Source organism: Anser brachyrhynchus (assembly GCF_964034855.1).
Source record: "Anser brachyrhynchus genome assembly, chromosome: 19".
Classification (NCBI taxonomy): domain Eukaryota; kingdom Metazoa; phylum Chordata; class Aves; order Anseriformes; family Anatidae; genus Anser; species Anser brachyrhynchus.
In genome coordinates, this window is record NC_137712.1 from 9,651,736 (window position 1) to 9,665,254 (window position 13,519).

The 13,519-nt window shown below is 54.9% G+C and overlaps 1 protein-coding gene across 2 annotated transcripts in view; it reads left to right on the plus strand.

Annotated features, from left to right (window-relative positions):
- Window positions 1-5,438: 5,438 nt before the first annotated feature.
- The window catches only part of WHRN (whirlin), a 50,240-nt gene continuing 42,159 nt past the window's right edge, over window positions 5,439-13,519 (plus strand). For both annotated transcript variants that reach the window (XM_080561584.1, XM_080561585.1), the window contains exon 1: window positions 5,439-6,122. In XM_080561584.1, coding sequence (XP_080417710.1) covers window positions 5,550-6,122 — 573 coding nt within the window. In that variant the 5' untranslated portion in view covers window positions 5,439-5,549. The remainder of the gene's footprint in view (window positions 6,123-13,519) is intronic.

Below are 13,519 nucleotides of genomic sequence, written 5' to 3' on the forward strand. Positions count from 1 at the left end.
TTGCCCTGCTACATTTAATCAGCGGCAGTAGGTATTTATTGCCTTATATACTACTAATCAATAGCGATTAGTACCTCATTAACCTTTTCTGTTCTTTTGATTGTCTTCTTGCAGTGTTGTAATAACAGAGCATCCCTCTCCAGCCAGCCAGAGGTGGTTCTGTAGGCTGCAGAAGGAAGCACAGGTGCTTCTGACGAGGACTGTGACCCTATCACTAAGGAAGAATCACCGTGCCACCCATCCTCACCAGGATGTGGCAAATCCTCTCGGGGTTTGCTCACCTCCAAGCTCCCAAGGCAAACATCTCAGCCCCATAGCTCTGTGACAACGGCTGAGCGGGAAGCAAAACCCTCAGGGGTGCAAAATCTCTGGTGTGGGGGAAATTCCCCAGGAAGAGAGAACGGCCTGGTGCTCTGGTGTTGTTTCGGGGTGGTCACAGCAGTCGGGAGAGCATTGCTCCCCTGTGACTTGTTGAGTTTGCACCTAGGATGCACTTACAGCCTCTGTGGTGACAGATGCACTGAAAAAACAAAGTGAGCGGCCGTGGGGAATCGCTCCCTTCCTCCCCGGTGCATTTGCTCCCCCACATCTGTGTGACCAGCCCTTGGAGGCGAGTTCCGCGGCTTGCTGGGCTGAGCGGTGCTCCCGGTGGAAACCTGCGAGGGACGGAGTGCGGCAGTGCAGCCCGCAGGGAATTTAGCATCACAGAAAAGGTGGGGGGGAGGTGGGCCCGAGGAGCGCAAGGTGGGCCCAGGAGACTGACAGGCTTTCACAAGCAGCAGACTGGGATACATTTATTCAAATTAGATAAATTTATTCAAATTAGATTAGCTCTGTGTGGGTTCATTAATTCTCAGTGTGAGTGAAGCCCCCTGAAATTCCCATCTGCTGGGAGGCTGAGCTCATACCAACGAGCTCTGCGGTGCTCAGGCCAGCTCAGAAACCGTCAGGTGCATTTAGGGACCCCCTCGGGAAGGGGCTGCGCTCCCCCCAAGTGCGTTTGGTGCCCTCCAGCCACAGCGACTGCTCTAAGTGCCACAGCTCACATGCAACAGGACTGAGAGGGGTGTGAAATGGGATTTAATGGGTGTGAAAGCATTCCAACAGCATTGAAACAAAAGCATGCCTGGTAATATAGGTGAAGCTATTGCTCTTTGGTTAACTTTTTAACGTAGGTAGTATCTATAAGTGATCCTGTGGTGTCCAACCTGTGGAAACAGTGTCTTGGTGGTCTGGAGCAAAAATACTTGCCTCTGATCTGCTGCATAATGGGGAACAATGAAATTCCCACCCAACCGAATTTGTTTTGGGCTGGATTTGCTCACAGCAGTCTCAGTGTGGCACTGAGCAATGCGAGCATATGGATTTCTAGGTATGCAGCTACAGAAGGGTTTAACAAGCGTCTGAGTTTCCTGCCCCTCTGCCTGCCTGAACCTTGCTCTTAGCATCTGCCGTTGGCTGGAGCACGTCAAATTGAACTTCATCTGATTAAGCACGGCAGTGCCGACAACTTGGAAATGGTCCTGTTGTGAGTGGATTACACTTGTGCTCGTAACTCAGGGCTCAGAAAATCCCCCTTGAAATGACGATTTCCCACCGCTCCTCGAGCTTTGCTTCAAATGTGACTTCTGCCTGTTACACCTGGAGCTGAAGCGACGGAGCACGCGTCTCTGCTGCTCACGTAGCACCCGGCGTGGTGGGGAACTTGTGCCTGCATTGTGCTGCGCTCAGCCTTCCTGCAAAGCAAAACAAACGGTGAGATGCTGCTGGACCCCGCAGTGCCTGGGACCTTTTTAAAAACCCCCGATGACGCTTTTTCCTCTGCATTGGCTGTTTCTGTCGCCCGCTGAACTGCGGCACTCAGCTGATTCTCATCCGTGCTGAGGAAAGCACGTGCTCAAGCCGTGCAGACCAGTCCAGCCGCCCAGGGACAGAGGATCGGGAGCCAATCTGCTAAACGGGGATTTAACCAAGAGGCAGCCCCGAGTGCTGCTGTCTCCTACCGCTCCCAAGCAGCACAGGGAGCCTCTGCTTCCTCCAGGCCCTTCTCACAGTTCAGCCCAATCCTCCAGCTCTGCAGCAAGGGATTTCCAACCAGAAATAAGTTTCCCCATCTTCTTGCTACGCTGCCTTTTAATTAGGAGCACAGCTGCTCTGGAAACGCGGAGCTCACTTTTCAGAGTGTGCTGGAAAGTGATTAGAATGGATTAAAGTGGAAAGGTTAGGCAATTTATTCATCTGGCACTTAGCAAATGCGTTGGATTGTTTTGTGCTGCGGGGATGATTTAAAAAAGAAAACAACACCTTTTCAGCTCTCACTAGCCCTGAGGTACCCTGCTGCACGAGCTAGGTGGTGGATCTGAAATGCTGTTTGAGTAGAGCTGTGCTGCATGCAGTGACTGTAACGGAGCTGAGGCGAACGTGCAGGTGCTGTGGTTTCCTTCCTGGTGTCTGCACCAGCCCCTCTGGCTACCGAAGCTCCAGCTGAGTCAGGACTGAACGTGGACTCTTCCAGCCCTCACAGAACTCAGCTCCAAAGGACGACTTCCCTGAGTGTTTGCAGAATAACGCTGTTTGTAAATGGCATCAACTTTCCATCCTGAGCACCTGCTGCCGAATATCCAGCTGGCAGAGCTCTTTTCTTTCCAAAAGGACTGTTCTGATTTATGGTGGTGAGAAGCTGGCCCGTTTTGCTGAGCAGCCCTGCCAGGGCACTGCGAGCCGCCGTTCCCTGCAGCTGTGGGGCCCTTGCTCAGCAGCTTTACTCCTGCTGAGAGCTCCGAGAGGTTTTGCCTGGGTGTGGGAACGCTCCTGTGCCTAAGGGCAGGATGAGCCCCTTTTCCTCTCTGGTCCAAAGATGTGCGCGGCCCTCAACTGTACAGCTTAAGTGCTTAAAGCAGTGGAGAGGATAAAGCCTCTAGAAATTAATCAGCCTCGCTTCAAAGCTGAGGGTCTTTGAGAAGATCTCAATCCCTTTCCCAAGGAAAAGCAGTGGGGGCCCCTGGTTGGATGGTACAAGGTGAAGACCCGACTCGCACACTGTGTGAACAACCTCAATCTGAAGAACACCTGGCAATAAAACGTTGCAGGTGTTTTGGGAGCAGCTGTAAGCAGAACTAGAAGAGGTGTCGAGGTGTCGCATCCAGCCCTGCTCCAAAGGGGTGCCTTGGAGATGTCCTGTGTCTACCAGCAGCTGAACGGGGCATCCCAGGGGCGAGCAGCCTCCCCCAGCAGAACCCTCGCAGCAGCAAGAAAACAGAATTCTTCCCGAGCACAGCTCCTCCTGTTGACTTTGTGTGTGCTTCTGGGGGATAGCATTGGGTTCAGCTTGTCTGCAGTTGGGAAACCACCTTTGTGATAGCTTCAAGAGTAGCAGTCAAAAGATCAGGGCCAAATTCCACCACTGGGGAGCGTTGGGTCATTGAATACCAGCGGTGGCTGTGGTTCTGACGCTGCCAGGGAAGACCTGGATGGGCTGCTCCAGACTGGGGCTAGCGCGCTGCAGGGCTGCTCTTTCTGCGTCGGCTCATGTCGGTGTCCTCGGTACCTTCTGGTAGGATTAAAAAATAAATAAAAAAATTTGGAGATGCTCAGATACTGTGCTAGTGAGAGTCACAGCACTTTAAATAGCAGAGTCTTCAAGGGATTTCCTAAAATTAAAATTGTTTACATGCAATGTGAAGACATGAAATATCTTGTTTGCCCTTCGCATTTTGTTTGGCTGATGTGGGCGTATTTTTGTTTTTACTCACTTTGTCATATATTGCCCCTTTTTTTCCCAGCAATGTTGACTGTTCCATCTGCTTATTTATCACCCACAGTTAGAACCCGAATTTCAATTACCAATCTGCTTTGTTTGGTCTTGTTTTATACGAGGCATTGAAAGCTCCAACAAAGCTTTAATACATAAAACTACTTGTAATGCAGCTGTTACAGCTTTTCGATCATATCCACGAACAAAATGAATTCTATTGCTATCAAGATGCGTCTGATAAATTAGGTTTAATCCTCCTTGACTGCAGTGGATAGAAGGCACTTCAGCAAAGATAGAAAGATTTCATATGGATGAGATGAGAAATGTTTTTGCTTCAGAGATGTGAAAGAAGCTAAGATCTCAGGTAGTAAGAAATAACTTATCTAGCAACTGGAAAAGCAGTCTTTGGATTTCTGCACTGGCTTCTAATCTTGAAGGATCACATTTGGATCTGAAGGGTATTCGATGGGAAGAATGTGCCAGGTTTCCACCCTCTGGGCGTTCTGCTGTCTGGCAGCAAGTAACTGCAAAAGGCAAAGCTCAGCTGTAGCCAGGTGATGGTTCTGGCGCTCCCGGTGCTGGGGAACCTGCAGCGCTGCTGGCTTTCGTGTTCTGTCCCAGCATAGCTGGGTGGCCAGGAGATAAGTTCCTTGCTAGGCTCTCTAGACACACATAAAGCCAGTTCTCCCTGAAAGCTAACAGCCCAAACTGGTGAGGAAGCTAACAGCCCAGACTGGCTGATGTGGAAGTAGAAAAGTGGGTGGCTAGGTGTGAGGCAAAGTCCTGTGCTCCCCTAAATCCTGCAGGTCTGTGCTGTGTGATCTGCAATCTGGCTGCCCATGGCCCTGCTGGCTTCTCGATCGCTGTGGCTGCATCTGGGGATCCCTCATGGAATGGTGCTGTGAGGCTCACCTGGCTGCTCCTTGCTAAATGCTGTCCATGAGCTTAATTACATCTTGATCAGGTTTACCCGAGCTAGCGGAAGGGTGTTTAGGCGTGGTGAGTTTGGGTTTGACTTGAAGCCTGGCTTCGTGAATTGCTCCGGTACCAGCCGAAAAGCCAGTCCATCCCCGTTCCGTGGAGCACTTGCCTAAATCCCACTGACGCGTGCCTAAACCACAACAGCTGAAGCTCCCCACCGAATCACAGCCAAACAGGTGAATTCCCGCTGTTATCTACAACCGGCCGCCATTCCACCTGGCGTGCCAGGCAATGGAAAAAAACCGCCGGGCGGGTCAGATAACGGGGTCACGGCGGGCTGGAGGCCGGCCGGCCCCGTGGGGCTGCAAGCTGATCTGCCCGACATGCTCCAGCCCTGGCAGGGACGGAGGGGAGCGGGCTGGGGAGGCGGCGGGACTCCCCCCCAGGCTCCCTGCCTCCCCCCGGGCCTCCCCTTTGGCCTCCCCCCATCCTCCCTCAGGCAGGGGCTGGCTGCGCGGCCCATCCGTGCGATGAGCTGCGCGCAGGCCTCAGCCCGGTCACAGGGTGCCGTAACCCCTCTGCAGCCGCTCAGCGGCCCCCCCCGGTTCGGGCTGGTGATAGCGGTGTGTGCTGAGGGGGGGGGGGCGTTAATTAGCGCCTCGCTAATTGCCGCTCGGCGGGGGCGGGGCCTAGGCTGGGGGGGGGGGGGGGCGCGGCCCGGCTCTGTATAAGCCGTCTCCTAGCAACGCGCGGGCACGTCACTTCCTGGGGGAGCGGGCGGCCAGGTGGAGCGGCGCGGGGCCGGCTGCGGGCCGGGCTCGGAGCCCCGCGGGCCGCGGGTTCGAATCCCGGCGGCGCCCGCGACGGCGGCGCCATGAGCGCGGAGCCGGACTCGGCTTCGCTGCGCTCCTCGTCGTCGTCGTCGGGCTCGGCGGGGCCGGCTCCGGTTCCCCCCCGGCCGCTGTCGTCCAACGTGCGGCGGCTGCACCAGGCGCTGACGGCGCTGCTGAGCGAGGCGGAGCGGGAGCGCTTCGTGCTGTGCCTCAACGCCTACCACGGCCGCCGCAACGTCTGCGACCTGGTGCGCTCCCTGCGAGCCCTCCTCGACGGGCCCCGCCGCCGGCAGCTCCTGCCGCTGCTGCGCCTCGTCCTGCCGCGCTCCGACCAGCTGCTCTTCGACCAGTACACGGCCGAGGGGCCCTACCTGGCGCCCCCCCACCCCCCGCAGCCCCCCGGGGAGCTCCGCCAGGTCAGCCTGCGGCGGAGCAAAGCCCACCAGGGGCTGGGCTTCAGCATCCGCGGCGGCGCCGAGCACGGCGTCGGCATCTTCGTGTCCCTGGTGGAGCCCGGCTCGCTGGCCGAGCGGGAGGGGCTGCGGGTCGGCGACCAGATCCTGGGGGTCAACGGCAAGCCCCTCGACAGGGCGACCCACGCCGAGGCCGTCAAGGTAACGCCGCCTTCGGGCTCTGCCCCGTGGCCGGAGGGGGAGGTGGTGGCGCGGGGAGGCCCTCTCGGTCCCCTCGGGGACCCCCCTCATCTCCCGTGGCTTGTGGTGCTGCTGGATTCCACAGGAGCTGGGCTTTAAGGTGTGTAATCCGTCCCTAAACTGTGCTGCCCGCTCCCAAAAGTGGGGAAACTGAGGCACGGGGAAACTGAGGCACGGGGAAACCAAGGAGCTCCTCTCCCCCCCCCCCCCCCGGAGCAGGGGCTAGTGCCAGAGCCAGAACTGGTCCTGGGGTGCAGGTCCTGGGGTGCAGGTCCTGGGCACGGGAGTTCAGCTTTAAGGTGTGTAATCGGCCAGCAAACTGTGCCGCCTGCTCCCGAAGGTGGGGAAACTGAGGCACGGGGAAACCGAGGAACTCATCTCCCCCATCAAGATCAGGGGATGGAAGTGCCGAAGCCAGAAGCGGTCCTGTAGTGCAGGTCCTGGGGTGCAGGTACGCAGCCGAGGTGCCTGCGGTGCAGCCAGGGTGCCTCAGGCAAAAGCCCCTGTGTGCAGGTAGGTGGGGGGCAGGCAGCCGGGGGGCTGACCCGGTGCCGTTGTGGGGTTTGATCCACCTGTAAGTGACCCGAGCCCTTCCCTGATGCCGTAGCCGCGATCTGGTGGCTGGGCTGCGGGGCTCGGCTCGCGGCGTTCCCGTGGCACAGGAAACCTGCGGAGCTGGGGAGCCGACCCTTAGGGCTGGGGTCTGTGGGCGGCGTGCGGAGAGCAGGTGGATGGGCGACGGGGCTGCTCCGGGGCTGCTTGTGCTTTAATTCTTCCGTAATGAGCTAAGGCACTGCTGTCCGCAGCCCGCTTCGCGTGGCGTCTTTCTCCAGCTGTGCGTTAATCTTGTGCGGCTCTGAGCCGTGCCTTGCACAGCCAGCCTGCCTGCTCCCCACATGGGCTTTATAAGTCTGTGCCCCGGGCAATGGCACAGCTTCCAGCCTGGCAGCGAGTCCTGGGCAGTCCTGAGGCTGGAGGAGAGGTTTGCGGGAATTCTCTCTTTCGCTGCTTTTTTGTTCTAGTCACAGGGTGTAAGTTTCTGGAAGTTTGTCCTGCAATTGTGTGCTCTTAAGGTTGCAAAAGCCACGTCCTTTGTGTGCAGGGATGGGATGGGTGGAAGCCAGGCGTCAGGAATTCTCTGTTAAGTGACTTCACCTCCAACTCAACCCACGGTGCTGGGTAATTCATGTAATAACTTTCAGTTTGTTCTCTAATACAATGTACTCCCTTTTAGACTCTGAATTAGGCTCTATTAGCATTGTGTGAAATAAGTGCTTCCTGCACAGGAATAATTCCTGTAGGATGCAATTTGCCAAGGGGCTGCTCTGTGACAAGAGCTATATTTTGCCAGCGTGATCTTTTGATATAAAGAGAAGCTTAGAAATTGTCTGCTCGTGAGTTGAACTTCTTTAAGCTACAGTCTTGTCACTCACCCGGCTGTGCTGGCATCTTGTAGGGCTCCTGCCGCATCCCACGAGGGTGCTCTGACCGCTCGTGGTGGTGGGAAGAGCCGCAGCGTGATTTACAGTACTGCTGTAATAGTTCTTGGGAGGCTTTAGAATGAAGCAAATGCTAATTCGTCCTTGCTGCCTCTTGTGGAGGGGGGGGATGAAGAGGAGACTGCAACCAGCGATGCTAAAGGGCTGTCCTTGGAGGGCTTCCTTGGGGTTGAGGTACAAATGCCCGCGTTTGGATGCGGAGCAGGGTGTCTGTGTCCTTAGAGGGAGGTGGTGGTGTACGGGGGGGCAGAACCCGTGTGGGTTTGCTTTCCCTGGACACCAGGACCTCAGCTCAGCCTCGAAACCGGTGTTAGCAGCTTCACAGAGTCCCCTGGCTGCCTTCTGGTCTGTGAGACCAGAGCAAACTTTGCCCTGGTGCTCTGGTGTCCTTGCTGGTGCCTGTTGGTCTGCTCTGTACTGGATCCGTGGAGAGGAAAGTGTTGGTGAAACTGGGCTGGGTTTGGTCCTGGGATCAGATTCGGACGGTGAAAAAAGGTGAGCGGAGGCTTTCCTAATGCAAAGCCTCAGCTGCATAGCTGGGTCTCCCGAATGCTGTCTGCCTGCCTTGGACCAGATGTGGTGAACGCCTCGTCCACCAGGAGCTGCCTGGGGAAAGCACGGCTCCTGGCTCTGTGGGCAGCGATGGCCTGGCTCTGCCTGAGAAGGAGCCCCTTCCTCTGCTGCGTTTCCATCTTGACTGTCCTGCGGCAAGGAGCTGTCCGTCTGTGGCAGCCTTGTTATGCGGAGTATGCAGAACGTGGTGTTGTGGGAGAAGTTGTGAAAGCTGTTCTGCAGGGCGTGAGATGGCTGCAGAGACCAGGAAGGCTCCTTCTCCCCTCCAGCCCTCCCGCTGCTGGCCTGGGCTGCTCCGGGCACGTTGTGTTCCCCCAGCCAGAGTTACGGAGCCAGAAATCAGCTTTCTGCCCGCTGGGGTGCTCGGGGGTGCCCAGCTGTGAGTACGGGCGGTGAGGCGGAGCAGTGAGTACCCCCGCAGCACCATCTTGCTCATGAAATCTGGTAAGTGCACTCACAGGGCGATCGGAGCACTCATCTCACAAATTGTGGTGCTCAGTTGCCTCCTCTTGTGCACGTGTGCAATGCAGGAGTGCCCCGGCCTTGTCCAGTGCTCCCCTCCAGGAGAAAGGCGCTGTCCCGAGGGGTGAGAGCAGTTTCTCATCTCCCGCTTTATATTTTCAGGCATAAACCAAAATTGGAACTGTGGCACTGAATGAAAACTGCCGCGATGCTGGGCAAAGAAATCAGAAGTAATGAGCTGTGCGCTGCTCTGGCTGGAAAGTGACCAGTGGCCTGTGACCAGTGCAGTGGGGCTTGTAGATATTTTTAGTGAAAATTACATTTATAATTCCTTTTTTTTAAAACTTAAATGACAAGATTACCTAAGCACTCCAAATCAATTCACTTAATGACCAGCTTCTTAACCTTTATGTTGGTAGTGGAGTTTTATGTCTTGGCTGCTTTGTGCTGTTTCATTCAAATCAAAATTAAACGACTCCATTACAATTAGAGCTCTATCATTCCGGCGTTCAGGAGTGCACTTTAGAAAAAAGATCACCGTAATTTGAATTATGGTGTAAGGGGAGAAGTTTGTATTACCTGTCATATTTTTAGAACTCGCTTGGCTTTCAGCAGCCTTACCGCAGTACACGCTTGACGTCGACGCAGTCGTGCTGAAAGTTTGTGTTAATAAAGCTGTAACGTTTTGTCCAGGTGCCTGTGGCTTTAGACCATCAAAGCACTACACAGGGAGGTGTTTATCCTTTTCCTGGGGGTTTGTGTTAAACTCGCACTCCCCTTTCTACCCCAGCCCCTTATTGATGTTGCTTTGCAGTGGGTTTTCACGTCCTGAAAGACTCTGGGAAAGGGAGAGGTGTGGGTGTGAAGCCTTATGACCGACTGCTGATTGAGGATTGGGCTTAATGAGTTATGGCCAGCCTTGCGTGAGCTGCTCTGCTTCTTGCCATCAGACCGCTTGCCCTGCCTCGTCTCTCTGCGTTTGCCTGGCTGTAAGCATGAACAGAGGAGCCTGACAAAAACCTCTGCAGCTGGGCTGACTTGTGTGCAGCCGTCCTCCGTAGCATGGTGCTTCTGCGGTCCTTCTGCCTGTCTTAGGCTGAACCCACGGTGAGTTTCTGTCTGTCTGCCGGGGGTTTTCGTGCCTCCCAAAGCAGCCTTTCCATCTCGTCCTTTGGGAGCTTAGAAATAATAAAAAGGAGATTCCAATTCTGTTCATTTGGCCGTATGATGGCAAGCCAGCTGGTCTCCTCGGTGGCCTGATACCTCGCAGGAGGCAGGGAGGCCCAGCTGCTGTGCACGGGGCGCTTGTGGCACTGCTGAGACCCCGGGGAGATGACAGAGCCGTGCAGCCCTGAGCCTGGGAAGCAAATCTACAACAATTTAACCTCCCAGGCGGTTTACAAGAACGCGAATCTCACTTCAATGTTTCTTGTGATGCCCAATTAATTGATTATCGTTATCCGAGACTGCTTATGTGCTGTAGTCAGTAATCACCACTGTACTTTATGTGCAATTTATAATATGTGCAATTAATTTATGTGCAATTATAACAGCTAGTAGGAACGAACACAGTTTGTTTCTTGGGTTTTTAACCCTCTGAGTTGTGGATCATCACAGATGGTCACGGTTAGGGTGGGTGGGGAGGAAGAGCGGTACATCGGTGCCCTGGTTCTGTAAGAGCGTCAGGTTTGCTCCTTTAAATGCCTGCTTGCTTATCTCTGTGTTTTAAAGTCACTGATCCAGAGCTAGAAACCTCTCCCTTTCCCAAGGGATCTCTCCGGTATCTGGAGCACAGAAAAGGACGTGACTGGCATCTGTCCCAATAGCTAAAGCAGTAACCTGTTCTTTGGTCTCTGGACCTGCTTAGAAACTGAACCCCCCAGAACTGCACACAGAAGAAGCCCCCGCAGGGCAGAAGGCAGGTGTTGTGCAGTGCTGCAAGCGTTTGCTCTGCTGCTCTGTCCTGCAAGCGGTTTCCATTTTAACTCACAGAGCTCGGAGGAGGGGGGTGGGAGGTGTAATGTCACCAGGATCCCTCCCCAGGAAAAAGGGGACGGGAAAGAGGTTGCTCCTGGACTCGGAGGCATCTGCCTTTTAAATGAGTTCTCCTGCTCCTTAAAGGGAGGTGCTGGTGGCAGTGACAGCGCAGAGCAGCCAGCGCTGCATGGGCAGAGCCGGTGACACCGTGGGGCAGGCTCGAGTGCCCAGCCTCACCTGGGACCCAGGGTCCGGCTGGGGATTGATGCCTGTCACTGTGCACTGATTGAGCTGGTCCAATTAACGTGGTGGGTAGCATTGGGGTGTGTGTTTGGAGAGCATCCTCTGGCCCTGCAGAGGTGGGGTTTGGCTCTGGTGCTGGAGGTGGGCTGCGTTCGCTGCTCTGCCGCTGCGTTCCCCCAGTGGCAACTTAGCCATCTCTTTCCCTCCGTTCCACCAGCAAATCACAATCAGCCCTAATGAAATCAGATGGCATTGTACTGATGAAAAAGATTAGAATGAAGTCCTTGATAGCTCCTTTCGTAACACAAGGGTGATAGTACTTGGTTTTGGCATCGGCGTCTTCGTCGGGGTTAGCGTTGCTAGGACATCCTTGAGTTCTTGGAGTATAAATGGTGTTCAGTGCGCTTGCTGTAAATAAATAGTTTTGTCTCACTGGAGAGATTGATACGATAACCCAAAGGATAAAAGCCTGCCTTTCCTTCCAGCCTCCGTTAGAGGAAAATGAAAGCATTAGTGTGCAGCATAGCCGGGGAGTTAAAATCTCTCTTACTCACTTCCTCTGGCCTCGGGGAAGATGATGGATTTTCTTGACACCTTCCTCAATGCCCCGGAGAGTTATTGGGCTCTAAATCCCCTCTCCTAAACTGACAGCGTATCTGCTGGAATGATTTGGCTCGGTTTCATCTGACTGGGTGCCCCGTGAGTTCTCCCGTCGCAGGTGCAGAAGCAGGGAGTGGGCAGCCTGTAGCTCCTGCCGGCTTCTTGCTGCTGGACCCAGAAACCGCATCTGAGCCCCTGGGGTGGGACGTGCGGGCAGGGCCCCTGCCTCCTGCCGGCACTGCCTGCGTTTCCTCTGGAGCTCGGTCAAGTGCCTGGCTCATTTCTTCACCTAGATTCTTCCAAAGTTAACTTCTCACCAGGTAACAAACCATAGCTAGGCAATATGGGTTTGCTGATGGCTCTTGTGATATTTAATACTACTTCAGTGCTTTTTGGTGTGGAGAGGGAAGAGGGGAAAAACAGAAGGGAGGGGTTGCTTTGATCCTTTTTTTTTTTTTCAGAAAGCACAGGACAGGTTTCCAGGCTTACATTGAAATAAAGCTCTGAAGTTTTTGCTGCTTTTAAAGCTGTCTGGACTCGTGTGAGGGATGAGCTGGGCGGTGACCGGCTTTGAGGGGGCAGGAGGTGACAGAGCTGTCGTCCTGAAGCAGGGAGGGGATGTCACTGAGAAGTCCCCAGGGCTAAGATTTCATTTGACCTTCCCAGGTGAAAGGGACATGGGCTTCCTGCCACCCTGGGGCTAAATGTGTGCAGTCACCATAGTTATGCATCCATTTGCATACGTTTGCATAAGTACTGCTGCTTGAAAACCAAACTGCTGTCACCTTTGCCTTGGCAGAGGGGGAGAGGCTGGACCGGGCCTCCTGCAGTTGTTGGCCTTGCCGAGGCGTCCACCTCGCACCTCTGTCCCTGTGCCTGTCACCCCCTGCCTTCCTCTCTTGTTCATCTCCTCCTGTACTCCATCTGGGGTGCCTCCTCTTCCCCTCCATCCCTCATTTGCTCTCCTCCTGCCTGTGTCACCTCTCCCTTGCACGAGTTTCCTTCGTCCCTGCTGGCTGCAGCCCCGTGCCCTTCCTGCGCCTTCAGGTAGGTTGGTGCAGGCCCTCCCGGCCCCTCAGTGCTGAAGCCGTTCCCCGGGCTCTGTCAGGCAAGGTGAGGGCGTGCGCTTGGACCAAAGCCTCTTATTTACAGCCCCAGGCTGCGGTCTGCAGCGGGGGACTGTCCTTCCCTATGCATTTGTACGGCACCTGGTGAACTTGGCGTTAACCAAGGCGTGCAGTCGCAGCTGTAACAGCCTCTTCACCATCTGCAGGCAGGACGAGTCTTGGAGCAAGGTGCTGGGGCCATCTCCTGCCCTGTCCTTTCTGCCTGCAGAGGAACCGTTTTGCCAATACACCTCCAGCAGTCCCCTGCAAAAGGTCTCACGGTCCTGCCCTGCAGCCACAGGAACTTCTTCGTTCCCACTGGCACCGAGGTGGCTTTGCTCGGCCTTGCTGGCTCCCTGAGCTTAAAACTTACCTGGGTCCACCCAAATGCCACGGCACATCCCAGGGGAGCACAGGAAACAGCATTTAGCCAAACTTCTGCAAATTGCTCCCACCACGGTGCTGTTACATGCTGTAAAAGCTCCCTCTGCCTCCATCCTGTGGTACTTCTGCATTTCTTTCCCCTTCAGTTTTTTTTCCTCTCAAGCCTGTTGCCTCACTTTTTTTGGACTTAGTACAAAATTGTATGGTACTTCGGTGATCGATAACCTCCCCGCTGACCTTTCCAGCTCGCAAATGGAGGGAGTGCGTGGATGCCCATTATCTGAGCAGCCCGAGAAGCCGAGCAGCCCCGGCGAGTCTATTATCAAAAAGAAAGTGGCTGCGGCAAGGGGGAGGATGGCTCCCGGTTAATGCTGCTTGTTTCAGACTGATCTACCCACTAAGAGAGTGAATTGGAATAGATTGCTCATTTCATTAGCGACGGAGGTAAGTGAGTGGGCTGTATCTGTACGAGACGCATGTTTTATTCAGGCTGCCAGAAGAGTGCTGGTGATTA